A 21,495-nucleotide genomic window follows, 5' to 3' on the forward strand; every position below is an offset into this window, starting at 1 on the left:
CACAGGGAGGGTGAGCACAGCCTCACCTCAGGTCTCCGCACCTGCCGTGCAGCCCCCGTGCTTCTCGAGCTCTTGTCTGGAGGGACAGTTTGCACCGGGCTTCTTGTCTCCCCCGTGCTTCCCGGTTAGGGGGCAGCAGGGGAGGGGCAGGCAGAGAGGGTGGGGGGCCTTGGCAGCCCGGACAGTGGCTCTTGTCGCCTTGTACGGATGTGAGCCCCCCGGCTAGACTTCCGATCTCTCCGTATGCGTGTATATATACACGTATGTATAGTTGTTTGTCCGTTTTGATCTCTGTGTTTAAACACACAAATTTAAAAACACAAATCTCTGTGTTTAAACATCAGCGATTAGTCTTAAGAAAAGTTGAGAGCTGCAATGCGGTATGTATGTAGGCCCCCGCTTTGTAGCCTGTGGAGTGCATCGTGAGAAGTAACAAGGGGGAGAACCTGTTGTCTTCCAGGGCAGGACTGGGGCCGTGGGGAGCTGCATCTGCCGCTCTGGGCAGGGACAGGCCCCTGGGGAACCCCAGCCTGCTGGGCAAGGTGGCCTTCAGACCCTCAGCCTGTCTGGGGGACCAGGGTGCTCAGCCCAGGGTTCCTCCTGGCTCTGTGAGGCCACGTCTGCCGTGGACAGCCCCCCCCCCCGATGTGGACTTGTTACAGTGAACACACGTGTGTGCACACGTACGCGCGTGGACACAGACCAGCACAGGGCCCATTTGTGCACCTGGCCTCAGTCTCTTCAGTGGCCAGGCCCATGTGTGTATGCACGCACGTGCACACGCTCACACCCAGATGGTCGTGCACACGCCATACCTTCCCGCTCCCCTGCTCATGCACACGTGTGCACTGATGTTCATGTCACAAGCCGGCACCCGTGTGAGGGCTGGCCTGCAGGCTGTGGGTTCCCTCAGGAGGGCCCAGCAGGGCCCTGTGACAGGCCCTGTTGACTCCTGTCCCGGATCCCCAGCGGCTTTGCTGGGACTGCACCCCGTGCTCCAGACCGCCACCCCTCACCACAAGCACGGTCTGGTTTCCAGGTGGCATGTCGGTGTCCCAGTGCCCCAAGGAGGACGGCAGGGGCAGCTCAGGACCTCCACACGAGACAACTGCCCCCAAGCGCACCTATGACATGATGGAGGGCCGTGTCAGCAGAGCCGTCTCCTCGGCCGGCATCGAAGGTGGGCGTCCTGCCTGGCTCCCTGCCCCAGCAGACACAGAACCCCAGCGGGCCTGGGACCTGCCCTGGGGCAGCTTAGTAGTTTAGAGCGGCAAAGAGTTTGTCTCTGCGCCCCCTGGAGGGAGGTGGTGGGATGGTTCGTCTGATTTTCCAGATAGGTAAACTGAGGCTAGGCTTTGCTGAGGCTCCCTCTAGAGGCAGCGCAGGCCCGGGAGATGGGACTCTGCTTGCTGAGTCTCGCGCTGCCCCACTGCCACGGTCTTGGGGACGGCTGTCAGTGGCCGAAGGGACCCATGCTGGGAAGGGGTGGCTCTGATCCCAGCTCCTGTCCCTGCCTGAGGCTGGCTGAGAGATCCTCGTAACCATGACGTTCTTGCCCCTCCCCCAGGTCTCATGGGCCGCGCCATCCCACCTGAGCGACACAGCCCCCATCATCTCAAAGAGCAGCACCACATCCGAGGGTCCATCACACAAGGTGCCCCCCGCCCCCTGCCGTCCTCACAGCGGCCGCAGCCAGTGAGGGTGGGGGGTCATGCCAGCGTGGCGGGTGACACGTGTCCGTGGCCCGTGCGGGTGCGGGTTGAAATGCAGAGCAAAGGCAGTCTGTCTTACTGGGAAACAGAAGGGGAGAGCGGGTGCTGCCCGTCGGCCTGTCCTGCACAGGCACTGTTTCAAGCATCTGTTCCGGGCTTGGCACTGGCCCCGCTGCTCGCCCTGTCACCGGATGTGGGACCCGCAGGATCACAGTAAGGGTGCTGTTACCGCAGCCCCCAAACGCTCTTGGCTGCTCGGTGGCGAGCCAGCCCCTGCGGGGCCCCTGCGGGGCCCCTGTGGGGCTTTCCGTCGGGAGCACCTCATTGGGTGTGCGCCCAGTCACTGGTCCCGTTTTACACGTGACGGGACTGAGGCTCAGAGAGGCGCAGTCGTGTGCTCGAGGTCCCACAGCGGGTGGGGAAGGGTCCCAGGGAGGCTGGCCACAGAGCCACGGGGCCGTGGAGCCCCCAGGTCAGAATGGCCACGGCGGGCTGCGGAATCGAGCGTCAGCGCCCCGTCCTCCCCGGCAGGGATTCCGCGCTCCTACGTGGAGGCCCAGGAGGACTACCTCCGCCGGGAGGCCAAGCTCCTGAAACGCGAGGGCACGCCGCCACCGCCCCCGCCGCCCCCACGGGACCTGGCCGAGGCCTACAAGGCCCGACCCCTGGAGGCCCTGGGCCCCCTGAAGCTGAAGCCGGCGCACGAGGGGCTGGTGGCCACGGTGAAGGAGGCCGGCCGCTCCATCCACGAGATCCCACGTGAGGAGCTGCGGCGCACGCCTGAGCTGCCCCTGGCCCCGCGGCCGCTCAAGGAGGGCTCCATCACGCAGGTACGGGCGCCGGAGCCCGGCAGGCTGGGCCGGGATCGGGGGAGGGGGGAGCTGTGAGCCGCTGCTCTGGCCTCTGCAGATGGGGAAACTGAGGCTCCGACTCCGTGGGTGCCCCGCACGAGACAGCACAGCTGCTCGTTCCTGGGCCCCGCAGGGGGCCATGTGCGTTCCCGGCTCCACACCAAGGGCTCTTTATCCTCGACCTCCTCTGGTTCTGTTTACGCCCCTGTGAGGTTGCTCCCCATTGTCCCCATTCTTCAGGTGGAGAAACTGAGGCACGGAGCGTGCAGGCAGCCTGCCCAGGTCCCAGAGCTAGCCATGAAAATAAAAGGCTGCTGCTGGCTGGATTTTTGCTCGGGTCCAGGGCTGCCTGAGCGCCTGGCGTCATGTCCTGTTTCTCCCCCACAACCACGCTCTGAGGTGGTTCTCTTACTGTTCCCGTCGTGTTGGTGCATAAATGGAGGCTCAGAGACTTGCTTGTGGTCCCACAGCAAGTTAATGGCCGTTACAAACTTCAAGTCCAGACGTGCCTAGATCTGCAACAGACGCCTCTGGGCGTCCACTTGCCCCACCAGCAGGCCGCACCCCCACAGCCTGCGCCCCCCGAGAGGCCCCAGCCTGATAGGGTGTGACCAGCTCCAAGCGTGCGAGGAAGGAGCTGGTCAGAGGAAACATGGAAGGGCCACTGTCCCTTCCTGTGGTCAGAGGCAGCCTGATGGAATGAGGAGGGAGAGTCGGAACATCCCGGGGGCTGCTTGGCTATGGGGTAGACAGGACTGGGGAGGGTATCCTGGGAGGCTGGCACAGCTGGGGTTAAGGTGCGTAGTGCCGGGAGACGGGAGAAGCCATCTTCTGGAAAGTACCCAATGCCAGGGGACTGGTTTGGCTTCCAGGCTCAGGGCGGGAGTCCCCCGTGGACCCAAGAGGGAGGCCAGCCTGTTTCTACAGCATTCTTAAAACCAGGGGTTTCCCTTTCTTATGAAAATGATTAAAACATTTGTGAGCAAACTCAGAGCTCTATCTCCAGAGACACGGGGCCCCACTGTACCCCAGGTCCCCAAGCTGGTGTCAGCAGGGCGGGGCTCCTCCCAGGTAGCTGGCTTGTGCTCTGGTCTGTGACCCCCCCATTTCTGGCCCCTTCTGGCCAGAGAGCAAATAAGCCTCAGCCCAGACCTCTGAGCCTTGGGCCCCCCAGGCGGAACCGGGCTTTGCTGCTGAATTTTCTGGCGTGGCACTGAGTGGGCCCTGGAGGGTCCCAGACTGGTGGAGGAGTTGGGGGGGGTGTTTCTCCCCGTGCAGGGGCCAACAGAGGGCCCCCCACCTGCTTCAGGGAGGGCTGACCTTTGAACTTGGTACCCCTTCTGCAGCCCGTCCTGGTGGTTCTGGGGGCCAGGACAGGGGTGGGCAGGGCAGTGACTGTGCTGATCCTAGGTTTAGCGAAGTCCTTTGTCCCTCGACCCCTGGAGATGGGATGCGTGGCTCCCCTCACACGGCTGTGAAGCAGGGGCTCAGAGTGGTCTTGTAGTCGGCGCTCACAGCCCCTTCTCTCCAGGGCACCCCGCTCAAGTACGACACTGGCTCGTCATCTGCCGGCTCCAAGAAGCACGACGTGCGCTCCATCATCGGCAGCCCCGGCCGCACGTTCCCGCCGGTGCACCCGCTGGACGTGATGGCCGACGCCCGGGCACTAGAGCGCGCCTGCTATGAGGAGAGCCTGAAGAGCCGGCCGGGGGCCGCCGGCAGCTCGGGGGGCTCCATCACCCGGGGCGCCCCAGTCATCGTGCCCGAGCTGGGCAAGCCGCGCCAGAGCCCCCTGACCTACGAGGAACACGGGGCGCCCTTCGCCAGCCACCTCCCACGCGGCTCGCCGGTGACCACGCGGGAGCCCACCCCGCGCCTGCAGGAGGGTGCGTGGGGTGCAGAGGGGGGATGGGGTGGCCGGACTCCCCTGCCTAGGACACTACCTCCCCACCCACCCTCTGCTTAAGCTGGAAACCAGGGGCACCCGCAAGGCTACCACATGCCTTCCACCTGCCCAACCCAAATTATACTCAGAATTATCTTTGCCTCCCTGCCACCTCCAGACCACCATGATTTCCCGCCTGGCCTCCCCGATGCCCCTCCTGTCTGGCTATCGTCTACACCCCAAACTCAGCCAGAATCGCCTTTGAAAAGCTCACGTCAGACCGTTCCGCTTTCCTGCTTAAATCTTTTCTAGTGACGTCTCGCCATGGCGATGGGGGTCCTATAGGACCCGGCCCTGCCCAAGCCCCATCTCACTGTCCCCATGTTCCTTTATCTACCCCAGACTCAGCAAGCTGGCTTCCTCCTGTCTGTTCCTTGACTTTGCTCAGGGCCTTTGCACCTGCTGTTCCCTTTGCCTGAAACGTCCCCCAACTTTTAGATCGTTACCTAAATGACTTCTTTTTGTCCTTCAGGTCTCTGTGCAAAGTCACGTTTTTGGGGAGGCTTTAGGACCCTCCCCCACTATTCTGGTCACATTTTAAGTTTTCTCTGGAGCATTTATCACTCAGAAATTCTCATTCAAAGACTAGTTTATCACCTCTCTCCACCATTAAGTAGCCCGCTCCATGCAGGATGGGTTTCCTGCTGTTTTGTTCACAGGGGTGGCCCCAGCTGTTAGAACAGTGCTTGGCCTATGGTAAAGGCTCTATAAATATTTTTTGATTGCTTGAATGAATGAATGAAGGGAACAAATAAGAGCATGAATGAGTGAATTCTTTTAAAGAAGAAAACCACAGAAGCAAATGAGTAAATGACAGAACACAGGAGCTGAGAGAGAGGAACAGGTGAAAGGAGTCCTGGTCCCCAGATCCCAGATAGCACCCTCAGATGGCCTCCCATTAACCCTGGCCTCGGCGGCCCCCATGTGGAAAGCTATGACAGCCCTGGCACGGGGCTCCAGTGCTTACCCCCCTTGGCCCGTCCCCACAGGCAGCCTCTCATCTAGCAAGACATCCCAGGACCGAAAGCTGACGTCGACGCCCCGTGAGATTGCCAAGTCCCCCCACAGCGCCGTGCCTGAGCACCACCCACACCCCATCTCGCCCTACGAGCACCTGCTTCGGGGTGTGAGTGGTGTGGACTTGTACCGCGGCCACATCCCACTGGCCTTCGATCCCGCCTCCATACCCCGGGGAATCCCTCTTGATGCAGGTGATTGTCCTGGACCCATAGAATCCCACAGCAGGGCATGAGGGGCTTCGTCCCTGTCAGCCCAGGGACTCCTCAGGCATCAACTAAGCTCTGCTAGATGGGGAAACTGAGGCATAGAGGTGGAGAGACCCAGTAAGGCAATCACGTGAAGGGTTCAGGTTAGAACGGAAGTTCTCATAGGAGTCTGAGACACGCATGGGGTTAAATATTTTCCAGTGGTTTTCTTTCCCTGCAGAACTTATCAGTGCCTTTGAAATTATAAATGTATCCAAAAAAGGGCTGAAGTGTTGGATGCATCCTGTAGGTATCTTAGTGACTTAACATTTTAGATGCCCTTGGTTTGGGGGAACTTCGATCTGAACTACATTATCAGTAAAACGTACCCCATGTGTTTTGGGGAGCGAGGCCTTTTCCATGTCCAGGCCCTCAATTCTGGGTTTGGGGGTTATTTGGGGAGAAGCCGTCAGGGGTAGGCGCCGGGAGGCCATCTGACCTCGCCCCTCTCCTCGCCGCAGCTGCTGCCTATTACCTGCCCCGACACCTGGCACCCAACCCCACCTACCCGCACCTGTACCCGCCGTACCTCATCCGCGGCTACCCCGACACGGCCGCACTGGAGAACCGCCAGACAATCATCAACGATTACATCACCTCGCAGCAGATGCACCACAACGCGGCCACCGCCATGGCCCAGCGAGCAGACATGCTGCGGGGCCTGTCGCCCCGCGAGTCCTCACTGGCCCTCAACTACGCCGCCGGCCCTCGAGGTGGGTGCGGCTGGGCGGACCCTCCCCATCCACACTCGGCCCTAGTGCTCGTCTGCCCTGGGCCGCTCAGGACAGGACACAGGTGTATGGACCGAGGCCGTGTGGTGTGGGCCCCTTAGGGTTCTGGGTGGTGTGACCGCCCCGAGCACACACAGACCCGGCAGGAGGTGGAGAGTGGTGTGTGTGCTGTGAGTGTGGGTGTGTCTGGTGACTGTGTGCACTGGTCTATGTGAACTCCGTCTATGCGGTCCTTGGCACTATTTCAAAAAAAAAAAAAAGGGTCGAAATAGGAGGCTGCTTGTATTTCTGGTCCCTTGACTTGTAAACAGCCTGTGGTTGCTTTGTAAGTACATTTAAGTCCTCTGGAAGCTTCTGGAATGTTCCTCTGGAACAACCAAGTACCAGTTAGGGTCTGTTTCGAAGAACCAGTCGTGCGAGGGGGCACTGTTTCGAAGAACCAGTCGTGCGTCAGACAGGGGGCACTGAATGCGGGAACTGATCGTTCGGGGTGAGAGGTCAGAAGGGCCAGAAGGACGTGCCAAGGGGACACAGTGACGTCAGCTGCGCGCTCCTGGGCGTCGGGAGCCAAGGCGCGGTGGCGCTGCGGGAGCCTGGCATTCAGGCCCCTCCTGCCCCGCCTGCAACCCCCGCCCCCGCCTCCTCTGCCAGGCATCATCGACCTGTCCCAAGTGCCACACCTCCCCGTGCTGGTGCCTCCAGCACCAGGCGCGCCTGCCCCCGCCATGGACCGCCTCGCCTACCTCCCCACGGCACCCCAGCACTTCAGCAGCCGGCTCAGCAGCTCCCCGCTCTCCCCAGGTACACCCCGCCTCCGCCCTGGCTTTGGGGCCCGGGCGACCGAGGAAGGTGGCCGGGCTCCATCTGTCCACCCCGGAGGACGAGTCTGGGCCCTCCCTGAGCGCCGGACTGAATCACAGGACTTTTCGGTTGCCAGGGGGTCCCACTCACTTGACAAAAGCCTCGGCCACCTCCTCGTCCGAGCGGGAGCGGGAGCGGGACCGAGAGCGGGAGCGTGAACGGGAGCGCGAGAAGTCCGTCCTCACGTCCGCCACCACGGTGGAGCACGCGCCCATCTGGAGACCCGGTAGGGCGTCCGAAGGCCCCGCCCCGGCCTCGGGGGGTCCTTGCGGGCCGCATGAGGCCCCCCCTGATGCCGCAGCCTGTCCCCACCAGGTACAGAGCAGAGTAGTGGTGGCGGCGGCGGCAACGGCGGCAGCGGTGGCAGCCGCCCCGCCTCCCACTCCCACTCCCACCAGCACTCGCCCATCTCGCCCCGGACCCAGGACGCCATCCAGCAGAGACCCAGCGTGCTGCACAACACGGGCATGAAGGGCATCGTCACGTCCGTGGAGCCCAGCACGCCCACGGTCCTGAGGTGGGCCAGGTTGGCACAAGGGAGGGGACGGGTGGTCGGGTGGCAGGGGCGCAGATGGATTGATGAGTCGGGAGGTGAATGGTTGGGGGTGACGGGCGGGAATGCTGGTGGTTGGACGGTGGGTCAGTGGCTGGGAGGCAGGAGCACCGATGGGGGTGTGGAGGAGTAGATGCATGGGTGGGTGGAGGGCAGGGCAGGGAGAGGGTGGATGGATGGGCAGGGGGCTGGGTGAATGGGCAGAAATTTGGGAGATTGGGTTAGAAGGGGGGTAGGTGGGTAGATACATGGATTCTTGAGTGGGTGGGTGACAGGTGGTGGGTGTGTGACAGGTGGTAGGTGGGTGGGTGGTGTGTGGACCGCAGCTGGGCTGGACGAACAGGTAGGAGAGTGGGTGAACATGACAGTGGGGGGCTGGGTGGGTGTCTGCGTGGGTCAGGTGAGGGAATGGATGGATGGAGGGAGTGGATGGATAGCAGGTTGGGGGGGTGGATGGATGAGTAGGTGGTAGGTTGTTGGGTTCAAGGATAGAGTCCCTGGAGAGCAGAGGGACAGACAAGGGAGGGCTGTGGGAGAGACTTTTTCTGGTCCTCCCCCGACTTCAGGAGAGCCCTGCAGGGAGGAGATGGTGTCCGTCTTCCCTGGACAAAACCTAGGGGTTCTCTTAAGATGGGAGAGGGTCTACGTGTCCCATGTGTGCCTCCCACAGTCCACTCTCACAAGGGGTCCAAGTCCCCTCCAGTGACATCCCCCCGCCCAGTGTGGGGCAGAGCTGCCTAATGCAGGGGAGGGAGCTTCCCCGGTGCCCCTCCCTGCCGGGGTCCTGTTCGGAGGCAGGTGCTGCTTCCTCCAAGGTGAAGTTTCCGTTCATACAAGTACCCTCCCCCCATTTGGCTGCTCTAAGTCCTACCCACCACCCAACGACAATTCCCAGTAGGGAAGATGACAACCTTGTTTCCCAAAAGCATCGGCTGTGCCTCCCCGACTCAGATACACAGCAGTTACACGAAGCAGAGGCACCTGGCCACTTAGAGCACGGTTACTGCTCGTGCGTGAAGGCCGGCTGTCCCCCCACACCAGCGGGAAGCCGATTAGAAGCTGTCAGGGAGCGGTTGGTCCTTTCCCCCTGGCAGCTGGAGGGCTGGAGTCGGGCCAGCTCGCATCTAAGTGCCCGTGTCCTCGTCTGAGAAGCAGGGACTATTGTGTTACCCTGCGGGAATCACAGAGTGTACGTTTGTGCGTTCCTTCTTCCTGGCCAACCTGTGCCGGCTGTGGGGGACACCGTGATGCCAGCCCTGCGAGCCCTTCTGGAGCTTATCTTAGGGCCTAGACCAGACAGCAATCAGGGAAGGCTGTTTGGAGGAAGAGGCATGTGACCCCCGAGAGCAGCCGTGCTAGAGTGCAGTGCTGGCAGGCATCCCAGAGAGCCCCGTGTGGCCCCAGTGGCTGGTGTGGGAGAGCCAGGCCCTGCTGCCCTCTCCTCTAACCCCCCAGCTCTCGTTCCCCCAGCAATCTCAGGGCCCATGCCCCCGGTGTTCGCACTCTCCGTGTGGCTCCTTCGTCCCCTCGTGTCCTGAGCCGCCCGTGGCTCCCCTGCCAGCGTGTTAGCTTGCATCCTCCCTTCACCCGACTCGGTTTTGATTCACACCCCGAGAGCTGCGCGCCTTCTCTCTGACCTTGTGTACGGCCTGCTCAGCTAGAACGTAAGGTGCTTCTGTCTGTTTGCTGCCGTATTCCCCAGCGTCAGAGCAGTTTCTAGAACAGCGCCGGGCACCTAGCTGGCGTTCCGTAAGAAGTCTTGGGCTGACAGTGAGTAAGTGAGCAGGTGACCGTGTGCCGTAGGAAGGCCATGGCGGCAGGGCCTCGCAGCCCGGGCAGAGAAGACAGGCTTATCTCTGGGCTGCGGAGAGCCATCGGGGTGCTGAAGTGTGAGGGGAGTGACCCCACCTTGGCCTCCTGGGTCCCCTCCCCACCCGCCGCGGTGGCTCCCGCAGTCCCTTGACCGCCTTGACCGCCTTCTCTCCTCCCCCAGGTCCACCTCCACCTCCTCGCCTGTCCGCCCAGCCGCCACATTCCCACCCACCACCCACTGTCCGCTGGGCGGCACCCTGGACGGGGTCTACCCCACCCTCATGGAGCCCGTTTTGCTGCCCAAGGAGGCCCCGAGGGTCGCCAGGCCAGAGCGGCCCCGCACAGACGCCGGCCACGCCTTCCTTGCCAAGCCCCCGGGCCGCGCAGGGCTGGAGCCCGCCTCCTCCCCCAGCAAGGGCTCCGAGCCGCGGCCCCTGGCGCCCCCCGGCTCCAGCCACACGGCCATCGCCCGCACCCCAGCAAAGAGCCTCGCACCCCACCACGCCAGCCCGGACCAGCCTACGCCGCCTGCCTCGGCCGCGGACCTGCACCGGGAAAAGACTCAAAGTAAACCCTTTTCCATCCAGGAACTGGAGCTCCGTTCTCTGGGTAAGACCACCCTGACAGCGGCCACCTTCATAGACGCGATAATCATGCGTCAAATTGCTCACGATAAAGGGCCGCGAGAAGGAGGTTCGCTGGCCAACGACTCCCCTCGCGATGGTAAGACTTCCGGCCCCGCCGCCCACCCACCCCGTCTTGTGGCCTAAAGATATTTTCAGATCTCTGCTTTTGATTTTTCCCCTCATTTTTCGTTGGTTTTGGTATTTCGTTTTGAAACGCGTCTTCGTCGATTGCACACCCCGATGATGGTTTTATTCCTCAAGCTGCCGCCCACCCCCGCCTCTGATCCGGGGGCATCTCCTCATTTGCACATTGTTTTATCATGATTTTTTTTTTTTTTTTTGGATTTTCGCTTTTTTTTTTCCTTTAATGAATGGATCTGTGATTTTGACTTCCACTGCGCCTCCCATCTCCCAACCTTTGCGCCTGTGTTTGGGGAGCAGGGAGCGGGGCTGCAGAGGGGCTCGGGCTGATGCCTGCGGCCGCGTGGGTGAGTCTGCTGCGGAGGACGCCCGCTGAGGCGGACGTTCTGGGAGAAGACAGGGAGGGCGGAAAGCAGCTGAGTCTCCAGGAGGAGCCGAGCCCTGCACCCTGCCTGGGTCGTGAGGGCGTCTTGGGGTCCCCCTTGCTGACCTGCTGGCCAGCAACCCCTGCCTCCCATCTCTGGCCCCTGCTCTGGGCTCCCATTTGCTGGGCTGGGGGCTCCTGGGACTGTGGCGCAGGCGGGGTCCCAGGACCTGAGTGTCCCTGCCTGCCACACCCCCCACCGATCTCACTCCTACATTCCCTTCCCTAGAGACTCCTCTTCCCCCCCCCGGCGCCCACCATCTGGGTGGGTCTGTGATTCTCGCCGTCCCTAGGTCTGTCTCCATCTCCTGGCCTGCCTGCCTGTGTGTCCAACTGTGTTTCTCCTCCACCTGTCACTCTCCCCACCGTTCCGTCTCTCTCCTTTCTCGCACCCCCACCTGCGGCCAGCCAGCAGCCCTGCTCTGGCTTGCTCCCTCTCTCCCTCTGCCCACAGCCCCCCTCCAGTCTTGGGGACCCCAGCCAGCATGGAAGGGTGGACCGGGAGGGGCGGCCCCAGCCCCAGGTCCTGGCACTGGCCTGACCCAGGGCCTTGCCCACTGTAGGTTACCATGGCGGCAGCTACAGCCCCGACGGGGTGGAACCTGTCAGCCCTGTGAGCTCACCCAGCCTGACCCACGACAAGGGGCTCCCCAAGCACCTCGAAGAGGTCGACAAGAGCCACCTAGAAGGGGACCTGAGGCACAAGCACCCAGGTAGGGCCCCACCCCACCCTAGCACCCCCATGCATCCCGCTTAACCACAGCTCTGTGAGAGTGGGATTGCCATTGCCCCTTCGTGCAGGTAGGAAAACCAAGACTCCCCCCAGCCTGACCTGCTCCCCTCTGCCCGCAGGCCCCAGCAAGCTTGGCGGTGAGGCTGCACACCTCCCGCATCTGCGGCCGCCGCCCGAGAGCCAGTCCTCGTCCAGCCCGCTGCTCCAGACCACCCCAGGGGTCAAAGGTCACCAGAGGGTCGTCACCCTGGCACAGCACATCAGTGTAACTACCCCTTCTCTGACCTCATCACCTTTGAACCTGGGCTGGGCCGAGGTCCTGGGGAAGGTGGGGGAGGTCTGGAGGGTAAACCGAGTCCTGGTGGCCTGGACCCGGGAGGTAGGGGATGGCGAGGGCAAGCCGTGCTGAGGGTTCCAGAGTCTCAGACTCAGACACGGTTGCCGCCCCACATCCAGCTGATGGGGCCTCAGGTGCGTGAGTCTGTGATCCGCGTCTCATGTACGCTGGCCGGTGGGATCTGACCCACCCAGGGGCTGCCACTGAGACCTCGGGCCACGACCACCTCCCTGAGCCCACGGGGATGCTGAGGCTGCCGCAGGCGGACCCCAAAGCACTGAGAACCAAGCCCCGTTCTGTCCCCGAGGCTCAGCCTAGCCGTTGCGGCTGCCTGACCCTGTGCCCCTTTCCCGACCTCTGGCCTGCAGGAGGTCATCACCCAGGATTATACGCGGCACCACCCACAGCAGCTCAGCGCGCCTCTCCCCGCCCCCCTCTACTCCTTCCCTGGGGCCAGCTGCCCCGTCCTGGACCTCCGCCGCCCACCCAGTGACCTCTACCTCCCGCCCCCAGACCACGGCGCCCCGGCTCGTGGCTCGCCCCACAGTGAGGGGGGCAAGAGGTGAGTGTCGGGGGCTGTTCAGCTGCTGGGAGGCCTTGGTCAGACGCTGCCGTGGTGAGGCCGGGCAAGCAGCAGAGCCGCCCGCTGCCGTGCAAGAGGGGAAGCTGAGCTCGGGCACGGGGCGGTTTGCTCGAGGCCACAGCGCGGGTGGGGGAGAGCGGACAGGCGCACTGCACTCTTTGGGTTCCGAACACCAAGCTAAGTACTTGCCATGAGTTAACCAGGATTCTCTGCCCAGCCCAGCAAGGGCAGGCCACGTCCCCATGTCACCGAGGAAAGGACTGAGATATGGGGAAGCGAGTCCATTTACCTCCAGGGCCACAGCCAGCAAGGGGCAGAGCTGGGACTCAGCCAGAGCTGTGTGCTCAGCCTCTCTGCAGACACATGCGCACACTGACTTCTGGGGCCGCCGAGGAGCTCTGGGGTTGTGGGTGGCCCCTAGCTCAAGGGGGGGCGCTGTGTGAGTGAGGCCTGAGGGCAGGAAGACAGCAGTGGGGGATAGTGAGGCCCCTGGCACACGGGGTCAGTGGGGGTCCGCTACCAGTCACAGGCCAAGTCCAACGACTGTCCAGGGACAGAAGGTCGTATAAGAAGAAACTAGAGCGGAGGCCACACGTGGCCCACAAGGTGTAGCCGACAAAGCCTGGGAGAGCAGCTCTCGGGCCCTCCGCAGGGAGAGCGGCTGGCTGAGCTCTGCTGCAGAGCAGGGCAGGGTGGGGAGGGGAGTGGAGAGAGGGACGCATCCCTGCGTCGTTCCGGGGGAGAGAGCACGGAGCTCTGACCACAGCGGGGCCCCTCTCTCCGCTCAGGTCTCCAGAGCCAAGCAAGACGTCGACCCTGGGCAGCAGCGAGGATGCTATTGAGCCCGTGTCCCCGCCGGAGGGTGTGGCTGAGCCTGGGCATCCCCGCAGCGCCATGTACCCGCTGCTGTACCGGGATGGGGAGCAGGCAGAGCCCAGGTACCTCTGTGGCCTCCACCCTGCCCCCAGACACTCCAGACACGGTCCCTTCTCCCCCACGTGGCCTTGGTCCCCACTGTGCTGTTGGGGGTTGGCACGGGCTTACCGTGCAGCCACGATCCCTCGGGCCTGCTGAGCAGATGCCCCAGCATGAGGGAGCTCCATGGCAGCTTCGTGTGCCTTGGACTGGGGTGTCTCGGCTCAGGCCGGGCCCCTGCGCCAGCACCTGCGGAGGACCTGAGTAATAACGAGCTGGATGTTCTCGACCACTTGGGTCGATGGGGACAGAGAACAAGCCAGGTCCGCGAGCCTTGGGAAAAGATGTGGTCTGGGTGCGCGCCCAGTTCCTGAAGCCCTCCAAGGGGCTGTGCTGTTGCAGGTAGAGCAGCATGACCCTGCAGAGCGGCTGGGGCTCTCCAGAGACAGCCTGAGCCCGAGGGTAGGTGAGCTACAGAGAAGGTTCAGGGGACGAGGAGACAGGAGACGGTGTCTGAGAGGTGAAGGCAGAAGGCATGGGGCAGAAGCTTAGTTCTGAATTTCTAAGGCCGCTAGGTGATGAGTGCCCCATCGTCAAAGGTGTGCAAGCTCAGCCCCGAGCAGACTGACCTGGGGTATCTGATCTTTGCAGCAGGATGGGCTCCAAGTCTCCAGGCAACACCGGCCAGCCACCGGCCTTCTTCAGCAAACTGACCGAGAGCAACTCCGCCATGGTCAAGTCCAAGAAACAGGAGATCAACAAGAAGCTGAACACCCACAACCGGAACGAGCCAGAGTACAGTAAGCAGTGCCCCTCCCCCAGGAAGCTGGGGCCCCCGCGGGGCTGGGCGCCGGCACCGGGCTAGAACCCACAGGGTACTTTATAAAGCCAGGTGCACCCGCCGACACCTCTCCCCCTGGCCCTTCACCCCACATTAGCTGAGCCCCTTGGGGGCTCCCCCTGCACTCTCGGTGCTGGGCACACGGGGGCACACGGCAAGTACTTGCATGAGTGGCTCTCGCTCAGCCTCCACACTGGGTACCGGGGACTGGGGTCCTGCCCACCCCAGGGCCCTGTGTGTCCCCAGCTCACATTGATTTGTGATTTTTCATCCTTATTTGTGATTTTTCCCTCATTTATGTGGCTACTGGACGCCAGTCCTAACTCTGCTTCCCATGCCCAGCGCAGCAGCCCGCACGCAGCACGGGAAGCACAGATCCTAGCACAGAGGAACCTGCCGCAGTCCCCGCCTGGGACTCGTTAGCTGCGGCGGGACTGGGGGTGTCGCAGAGGCTTTTCGGAAGCTTTCCGGGGCTGGAGCCGCAACCCTGTGGATAGTCCCCGGCCTGGCCTAGTAGCTCCGGAGCCCTGCCAAGTGCAGTCCATGGGCCTGGAGGTCGGGAGCCCCAGCAAGCCGGTTCGAAAAGCACACTCCCCAGGCCTACCCCCGGCCTACGGAGTCTGTGTGCACTGATGCACTTTGCTTAGACCAGACGGGGAGAGGGCAGGGGCAGGTGACTTTCTGGGACCTGTGGGCCCCTAGGCCTTACCCTAAATCTCGTCACCCGCCCCTCCAGATATCGGCCAGCCCGGGACGGAGATCTTCAACATGCCGGCCATCACCGGAGCAGGTAACTGTCCAGCCCGGGCTCCAGGCCACCAGCCCCATCCCCGCTCTCCCGGTCCCCCTCCTGGCTGCACGCTGGGGAGGTTGGGCTGCTGTGTGGGATCTGAAAGAACACTCAGGGAGTGTGGCCTGGGAGGTCACCGGGGCTTCGCCCCAGCCACAGTCATGCGGACTGAGATCTTTCTTAGTTCAAGTGTGTCCTTCCCTCTGGACTCCACAAACCCAGCAGCGGGGACATAGACTCGCACAGAAGTCTGGGGAGGCTTTGCAAGGGGTCTGCATTGGAACCACACGCCAGGGCCTCCCGGTGTGTTTGGTACAGAATCAGGGGCACATACAACTGTCTGGAAACACCAGCTCCCTGCCGGGGCTTCCGGTGGAGGTCTGAGTGTGGACGGGGAGCGTGGGCGTGGGCTTTGTACGCGGGTTTCTCTCAGGGTCCACGTGAGCGCTTTTACAGAGAGAACATCTGATTTATTCAAAAATTCGAAGCAGCTGAGGGAACGACAGAGCTGGAGTACGGAGTTGGGTGAAAACCCACAGGCACCTTTTAAACTAAAGCTTCAGCCTGCTGTGACGTTTGGGATGTGGGGGGACCCTCGGGGTTGGGTCCCCAGCCGCTGGTAGGGGCCACGGTGTGTGTTTCTGCTGCTCCTTGGAAGGCTTCAGGGACTGGCCTCCCAAAGTCCTGTGTGAAGAGACTGAGCACAGAGCAGAGCTGGGGCTGGTGTCCCTGCCTGGGAGGGTGGGGGGTGCTGGGGTCATTTGCAGGGCTGTGTCCTTTGTGCCCTGGGCCTTTGGTGGGGGTCCAAGGCCAGAGGAGCAGAGGGCAGCCGGGCAGGCCTTCCCGGGGGCCATCGGGACCTCAAGGCCTGGGAAAGCAGTGAGCAAAAGACAACCACTGGATTTTATCAAAGGGGCATCAGGGCCTCCAAGTGGGGGTCTCGACCGGGGCTCCCCTGCCTGTCTACTCAGACCTCGGACAGCAGAGAGGAAACAATTTGGTCGAACCAATGACATGGTTAGAAATGAAAGTTTCCGGAACGTTGCAATTCGTGATACGGGCCGTGGACGCACAAGTGCATCCGTCCGTAGAAGCTCCTGCAGCGCTGCCATGAAGATCTGTGCTAAGGCCTCCTTCTAAATCCCATTCAGCTTCCCTGTAAGCAGTCGGCGCACATGCTCCGGTGTCCCACGTCCCGGTCTCTGCGCTCAGCCCCCGTCCGACTTTGCCTTTGTAACTGGAGGCGGTCAAGCTTCCTTCCCGCCTGGCCCTGTCCGATTGTGTCCCCGTGACCTGGGGTGGAAGGCTCAGGAACATCTGAGGGATCGCTAGATGCTGGTCTACCAAGAAACTGCCACGGCCTGTCCCCGTCACGTCATAGTTTCCACTCCACGCTGTTTTCTGTGTGTGGAGGAGCACGAGTGCTTTTTTTTTTCCCTCCCCCAGTGCTCGCCCCTGCTGGAAATACTTCTTTTTCTTGAGAGACATGGCTTTTTTTTTCTCCCTCCTTTTATTTATTTTTTTTGGAGTGCCGGTGAAACGTGGCCAAGACACAGCTCAAAACGTGGTGAGAGTGTGTCCCTGGCTGTGACCAAGTTTGAAGCTACAAGGAAGAAAAGAAAAACAACGCTGGGAGCACACGGTTGCCCAGAATGTGCAGAAGTGTGGTTTCCAACCACGGAGAAGCTGCCCGTGGAGTTCACGGACGAGCCAGGGCGGGGACAGAGAGCCCCGCCCGCCGGCCCCCCACTATTCCTGCACTCCTGGGGCGCAGTTTTGAAAATCCGTGCACACGTTGCCTGAGGACGGCAGGCAGAGGGGGCTTGAGTGTTGTGGGCAAAGTCTGGTTTAGCAAAAATGTAGAGAAGAGACGTGTCCCCGGGTCTGCCAGAGTTCCCAGAATGATCCCCAAGAAAACGAGAAAGGGACAGAACACTTGGTGAATGAAAAGGGGTGAAATCACGTGGCTGCGATGTAGCGGGGGTCTGCAGGCGTCTGCCGGGGACCAGTCTGTTAATTTGGCCGCTTGGCGAAGAGGTGGCCGCGCTGGGGGCGGTCACGCGAGTGTCTCTAGCTCTGCCCTGTCCCCCGCACGCACCGTAACTGCATGGCTACGACCCCCACCTCACCGTCCCGTCTCTGCACCTCTCTATCCTCGTGGCTCCCGGGCGGGGGAGAGGCTGGGGGAGGAGAGTTAGGCCCAGAGTGGGGAGTGGGGTGGTACGGGGGGCTGTGGGGGCTGAGGGTCCTAGACCTTGTGGGGGTCACCTTCCCTCCCGGAGTCTCTTCCTCAGCCCCCACCAGCCCGGGGACGCAGGGTGGACGCCCCATGCCCAGGACGGAGCTCTGGCTTGACCTGGTTTCCCAGCTGTGTCTCCCCAACAGGGCATCCCCTCCTCTGACTTCCGCCCCCGACACACACACACACACACACACACACACACACACACTCTTTCCCGACTCCCTCTTCAAGGCCATTTGGAATTTTTAGAGAGGAGCAGCCCCAGCTGGGATTTCGGGGCCGGGTGGTGGGGGGCGGGGGAGAGGCTTCTGAGTTCCCAGAGGGCAGAGTCGGAGAGACTGGGAGGGTGGTCATCTCGCCTCCCAGCCCCCCAAACCCCAGGGCCTTAGTCCGAGGGGGCCCCCACCCCATCAGCAAGCCGCAGGAGAGTAAGGGGGGGGGGACAGGGAAATGAAGAAACATGTTGCTTTGCCGAAATGTGCTCACTGTGTATTCTCTCTTCTCCTCCCCTCCCCCCGCTTCTCTCTCCCTCTCTCCGTTGTCCCTCCGGCCCCTCCTGGCCCCTGTGTGTGTGTCTCTCTCCCAGGCCTCATGACCTGCAGAAGCCAGGCGGTGCAGGAGCATACCAGCACCAACATGGGGCTGGAGGCCATTATTAGAAAGGCGCTCATGGGTAAATATGATCAGTGGGAGGAGCCCCCGCTCAGCGCCAATGCTTTTAACCCTCTGACTGCCAGTGCCGGCCTGCCCGCCACTATACCCATAACCGCTGCTGACGGACGGAGCGAACACGCACTCACCTCGCCAGGTCTGCAGGCCTCCCCCGCCTCGGTCCTCCAGCCCCGCCCGCCCCGTCTGTCCCCACCCCAGTGTCATTAATCTTGTGCCTCCGCGTTCCTCTGACCGACCCCCTCCAGCTTTGGAGCTTGTGACTTTATTTTTGTGCGCGTTTGGCGTGGGTCTGGAGTCGGCTCTCCCCATCGGGGCGGGTGCGGCCCCGGCCCTCCCCTTGCCCACTAGGTACAAAGGAGCTGCTGCTTTTCTAAAAACACTCACTGCCTTCCTCCCCTGCTGGACACAGGTCCCCCGGGAGGCCCTCATCTGGGCCGGCTGCATGTCTCCTTGGAGGAGATCAGGCTAGAGTGAGGACCCACCTCTGTGTGGATCAGGGGGCCCTTCCCGGCAGCCAGGCCTGTGGGGCCCACATCTGCAGGGGCCATCGTGTGGGACCTTGGCTGGCCTGGGACCTGATGGGGAGGACACCGTGTCTGTTTGTGAGCCTCAAAGTCTGAGGAGTCAGGGAAAGCAGAGGGGCCAGCCCCCTCCCTCTCTGCCACAGGTCCCCGGTCCGTGCTCTGCGTGTCTGAGCACGGAGACCTCGGGCCCATTTGTCTGACCTAGACAGTCTGGTCCCAGGAAGTTTCTGGACTTAGTGGAAGCCTAGGCCTGGCCTCAGGGGTCCCGGCTTCTCTGCAGAGGGCCTCCAGCTTCCCAGCCTGAGCATAGTTCTGGGACAATGGTCAGGGTCAAGCCAGAGCCCCAAGGCTTCATGCTCAGGGTATCGGCCCCTGGGTGGGTAGGTGGGCCTCAGGGCAGCCTAAGGGGCCTTTGAAAGTAGTTCAGCCCACTCCCCTAGTAGAAACCTATGTCCAGAATCAGGCCCAAGGCTGGACCTGTCCATCTGGTCGACATCCTCGGCATCCCGGCAGGGCCGAGCTGCCGTCGTCCCCCTCCATGGGGGCCCAGGAGGCAGGCAGCCAGGGCCACACCCACCCCGCTCTCACCGTGCGAGTGCTGTCTCCGCAGTCCAACGTGGCCCTTTCCCTGCAGGTGGTGGCGGGAAGGCCAAAGTCTCTGGCAGACCCAGCAGCCGAAAAGCCAAGTCCCCGGCCCCGGGCCTGGCGTCTGGGGACCGGCCACCCTCGGTCTCCTCAGTGCACTCGGAGGGGGACTGTAACCGCCGGACCCCGCTCACCAACCGCGTGTGGGAGGACCGGCCTTCGTCTGCAGGTGGGTGTGGTGGGGGTGGTGTCTTGCTGGCTATCAGCCTGCCAGGTGCACTGGGGCTCGGGGGCCGGGGGCCGGCGCGGGGGGCTGCCCGAGCACCTGTTGTGTGCCGAGCGTGTGGTCTGGCCTCGTCTGAGAGAACTGATGTAGGTTCAGGAGAGCCCTGGGCCGAGAAGCAAGGAGACCCGCTACTGGTCTAGGCCCCAGGTGGCCAGAGCACGGTATCAGTGAGCAGAGATGAGCAGGGTTTTTGTTGTTTTTAAAAAAAAATTTATTTATTTACTTGAGTGAGAGAGGATGAGAGGGGAGAGGGTCAGAGAGAGAAGCAGACTCCCTGCTGAGCAGGGAGCTCGATGCGGGACTCGATCCCGGGACTCCAGGATCATGACCTGAGTTGAAACCAACTGAGCCACCCAGGAGCCCCGGGGCAGTTTTGAGGAAGCTCACAGGAATTAGGAGGAATCGGGACAGTGCCAAGCTGGGGGGGGCGGGCCACAAGGCTCAGGCTCAGTCCCCAGGTGGGCCCGGGGGCCTCCTGACGGTCTCTCCTGGTCTCTCCGGCAGGTTCCACGCCATTTCCCTACAACCCCCTGATCATGCGGTTGCAGGCGGGTGTCATGGCCTCCCCGCCCCCACCGGGCCTCCCCGCGGGCAGCGGGCCCCTTGCCGGGCCCCACCATGCCTGGGACGAGGAGCCCAAGCCACTGCTCTGCTCACAGTACGAGACGCTCTCCGACAGCGAGTGACGTCAGAACGGGTGGGGGCGGCGCCAGGGCCCAGCGAGTGGCCAGAGCAGCCGGGCAAGGAGCGGGGCAGCCGCCGACTCCCCCCACCGAGGAAGGAGCCCCCGAGTCTGCCTGCGCGCCCGTCCGTCCGTCCGTCCAGAGCCGGCATCCTCGCCTGTCTAAAGCCTTAACTACGACTCCCGCCCCGGGCTGGTCCTGTGCAGTGACCTTACTCAGGGGATGTTTACCTGGTGCTCGGGTGGGGAGGGGCCGGGGAGGGGGCGCGGCGGTGTGTGGCGGCCACACGCACGCAGCCGGGGCGGCCAGGGACCCAAAGCAGGATGGCCACGCACCTCCCACGCCACTGCCTCCCCCCTTAACACATTTGGAACCAAAGTCGAAACTGAGCTAGCAGCCCCCGCACCCTCCCTCCGTCCCCATTCCGCTTCTCGCTCTGGACAGACGGACACGGGCCCTGTCCAGCCCCCAGCGCTCTCGTCCTGGTCTCCACGGACTGCCCCAGTCAACGAGACTGCTGGAAACCCAGCTGGGCCGGATGGGCGGGCGAAAGGGCCAGGTGTGGTCTGGGGCGAGTGGACGCTCCGAGGAACTGGACTGTTTGTCTCACACGGCGCTGCCGCAGTGGTGGGAAGGAAAGGCAGGTGTAAATGATGTATTGGTTTACAGGGTATATTTTTGATACCGTCAATGAATTAATTCAGATGTTTTACGCAAGGAAGGACTTTACCCAGTGTTATTGCTGCTGTGCTTTCGATCTCTGCTTACCGTTCAAAAGGTGTGTGCAGGCCGCCAGGCAGTGACCCCATCATCCGCAGGACTGAGGGGGGCGGGGCTGTGGCTCGCGAGCACCCCGCGCCCTCCCTCCCTCCCTTCCTTGGGCAGAATGAATTTGATGGGTACTCTGTGACCGCCATCTGCGCACGGCGGTGGCGTTCTGTCATTTACACACGTTGTTCTCATTAAAAAGCGAATTATACTCAAGTTACCAAGGCTGCTTTTCTCCCTCAGCCTGGGCAGCCCGGAGGGCAGGCGACTGGGGCCTCGGGGGACAGTGGGAGCGCAACCCGGAGGGGCAAGGGAATATCCCCCTGAAACGCACCAGACGTGTCCCCCTGCAGGCGAGGACTTTCCAGCCGCAGTAAGAATGTCACCATGAGGGGATCAAACAGTCACACCCACGGCAGGAGTATCCGATGTTCGTGCCCGTGGGCAGACGGTATAGAGTGGCACACCTGGCTCGGGCCTCTGATACGTACATCTGGGGGGGCAGGTGTTGTGTATTCAAGCCCCTGGGGAGGGTTTCCAGCTCTCGCACCCACGGAGAGAGCATTGCAGTCACGTTCAAGACTGTCACCACCAACTCGTAATTGTCGAGCACTT

General features: G+C 62.4%; 1 protein-coding gene across 1 annotated transcript in view; it reads left to right on the forward strand.

Annotated features, from left to right (window-relative positions):
- Positions 1-21,100, forward strand: part of LOC111156480 (nuclear receptor corepressor 2) — a 207,664-nt gene extending 186,564 nt beyond the window's left edge. Inside the window, exons 31-49 of the mRNA XM_022517407.1 lie at positions 1,040-1,180; positions 1,568-1,654; positions 2,244-2,542; positions 4,095-4,449; positions 5,498-5,719; positions 6,235-6,486; positions 7,156-7,305; positions 7,442-7,591; positions 7,681-7,891; positions 9,912-10,339; positions 11,485-11,634; positions 11,774-11,919; positions 12,360-12,553; positions 13,363-13,512; positions 14,141-14,289; positions 15,067-15,120; positions 17,949-18,170; positions 19,193-19,372; positions 19,934-21,100. Of these exons, the coding sequence (XP_022373115.1) occupies positions 1,040-1,180; positions 1,568-1,654; positions 2,244-2,542; positions 4,095-4,449; positions 5,498-5,719; positions 6,235-6,486; positions 7,156-7,305; positions 7,442-7,591; positions 7,681-7,891; positions 9,912-10,339; positions 11,485-11,634; positions 11,774-11,919; positions 12,360-12,553; positions 13,363-13,512; positions 14,141-14,289; positions 15,067-15,120; positions 17,949-18,170; positions 19,193-19,372; positions 19,934-20,115 (3,722 nt within the window). The 3' untranslated portion in view covers positions 20,116-21,100. The remainder of the gene's footprint in view (positions 1-1,039; positions 1,181-1,567; positions 1,655-2,243; positions 2,543-4,094; positions 4,450-5,497; positions 5,720-6,234; positions 6,487-7,155; positions 7,306-7,441; positions 7,592-7,680; positions 7,892-9,911; positions 10,340-11,484; positions 11,635-11,773; positions 11,920-12,359; positions 12,554-13,362; positions 13,513-14,140; positions 14,290-15,066; positions 15,121-17,948; positions 18,171-19,192; positions 19,373-19,933) is intronic.
- The last annotated feature ends 395 nt before the right edge of the window (positions 21,101-21,495 follow it).

Source organism: Enhydra lutris, unplaced genomic scaffold (genome assembly GCF_002288905.1).
Source record: "Enhydra lutris kenyoni isolate GAN:26980312 unplaced genomic scaffold, ASM228890v2 scaffoldscaffold46, whole genome shotgun sequence".
Lineage (NCBI taxonomy): Eukaryota > Metazoa > Chordata > Mammalia > Carnivora > Mustelidae > Enhydra > Enhydra lutris.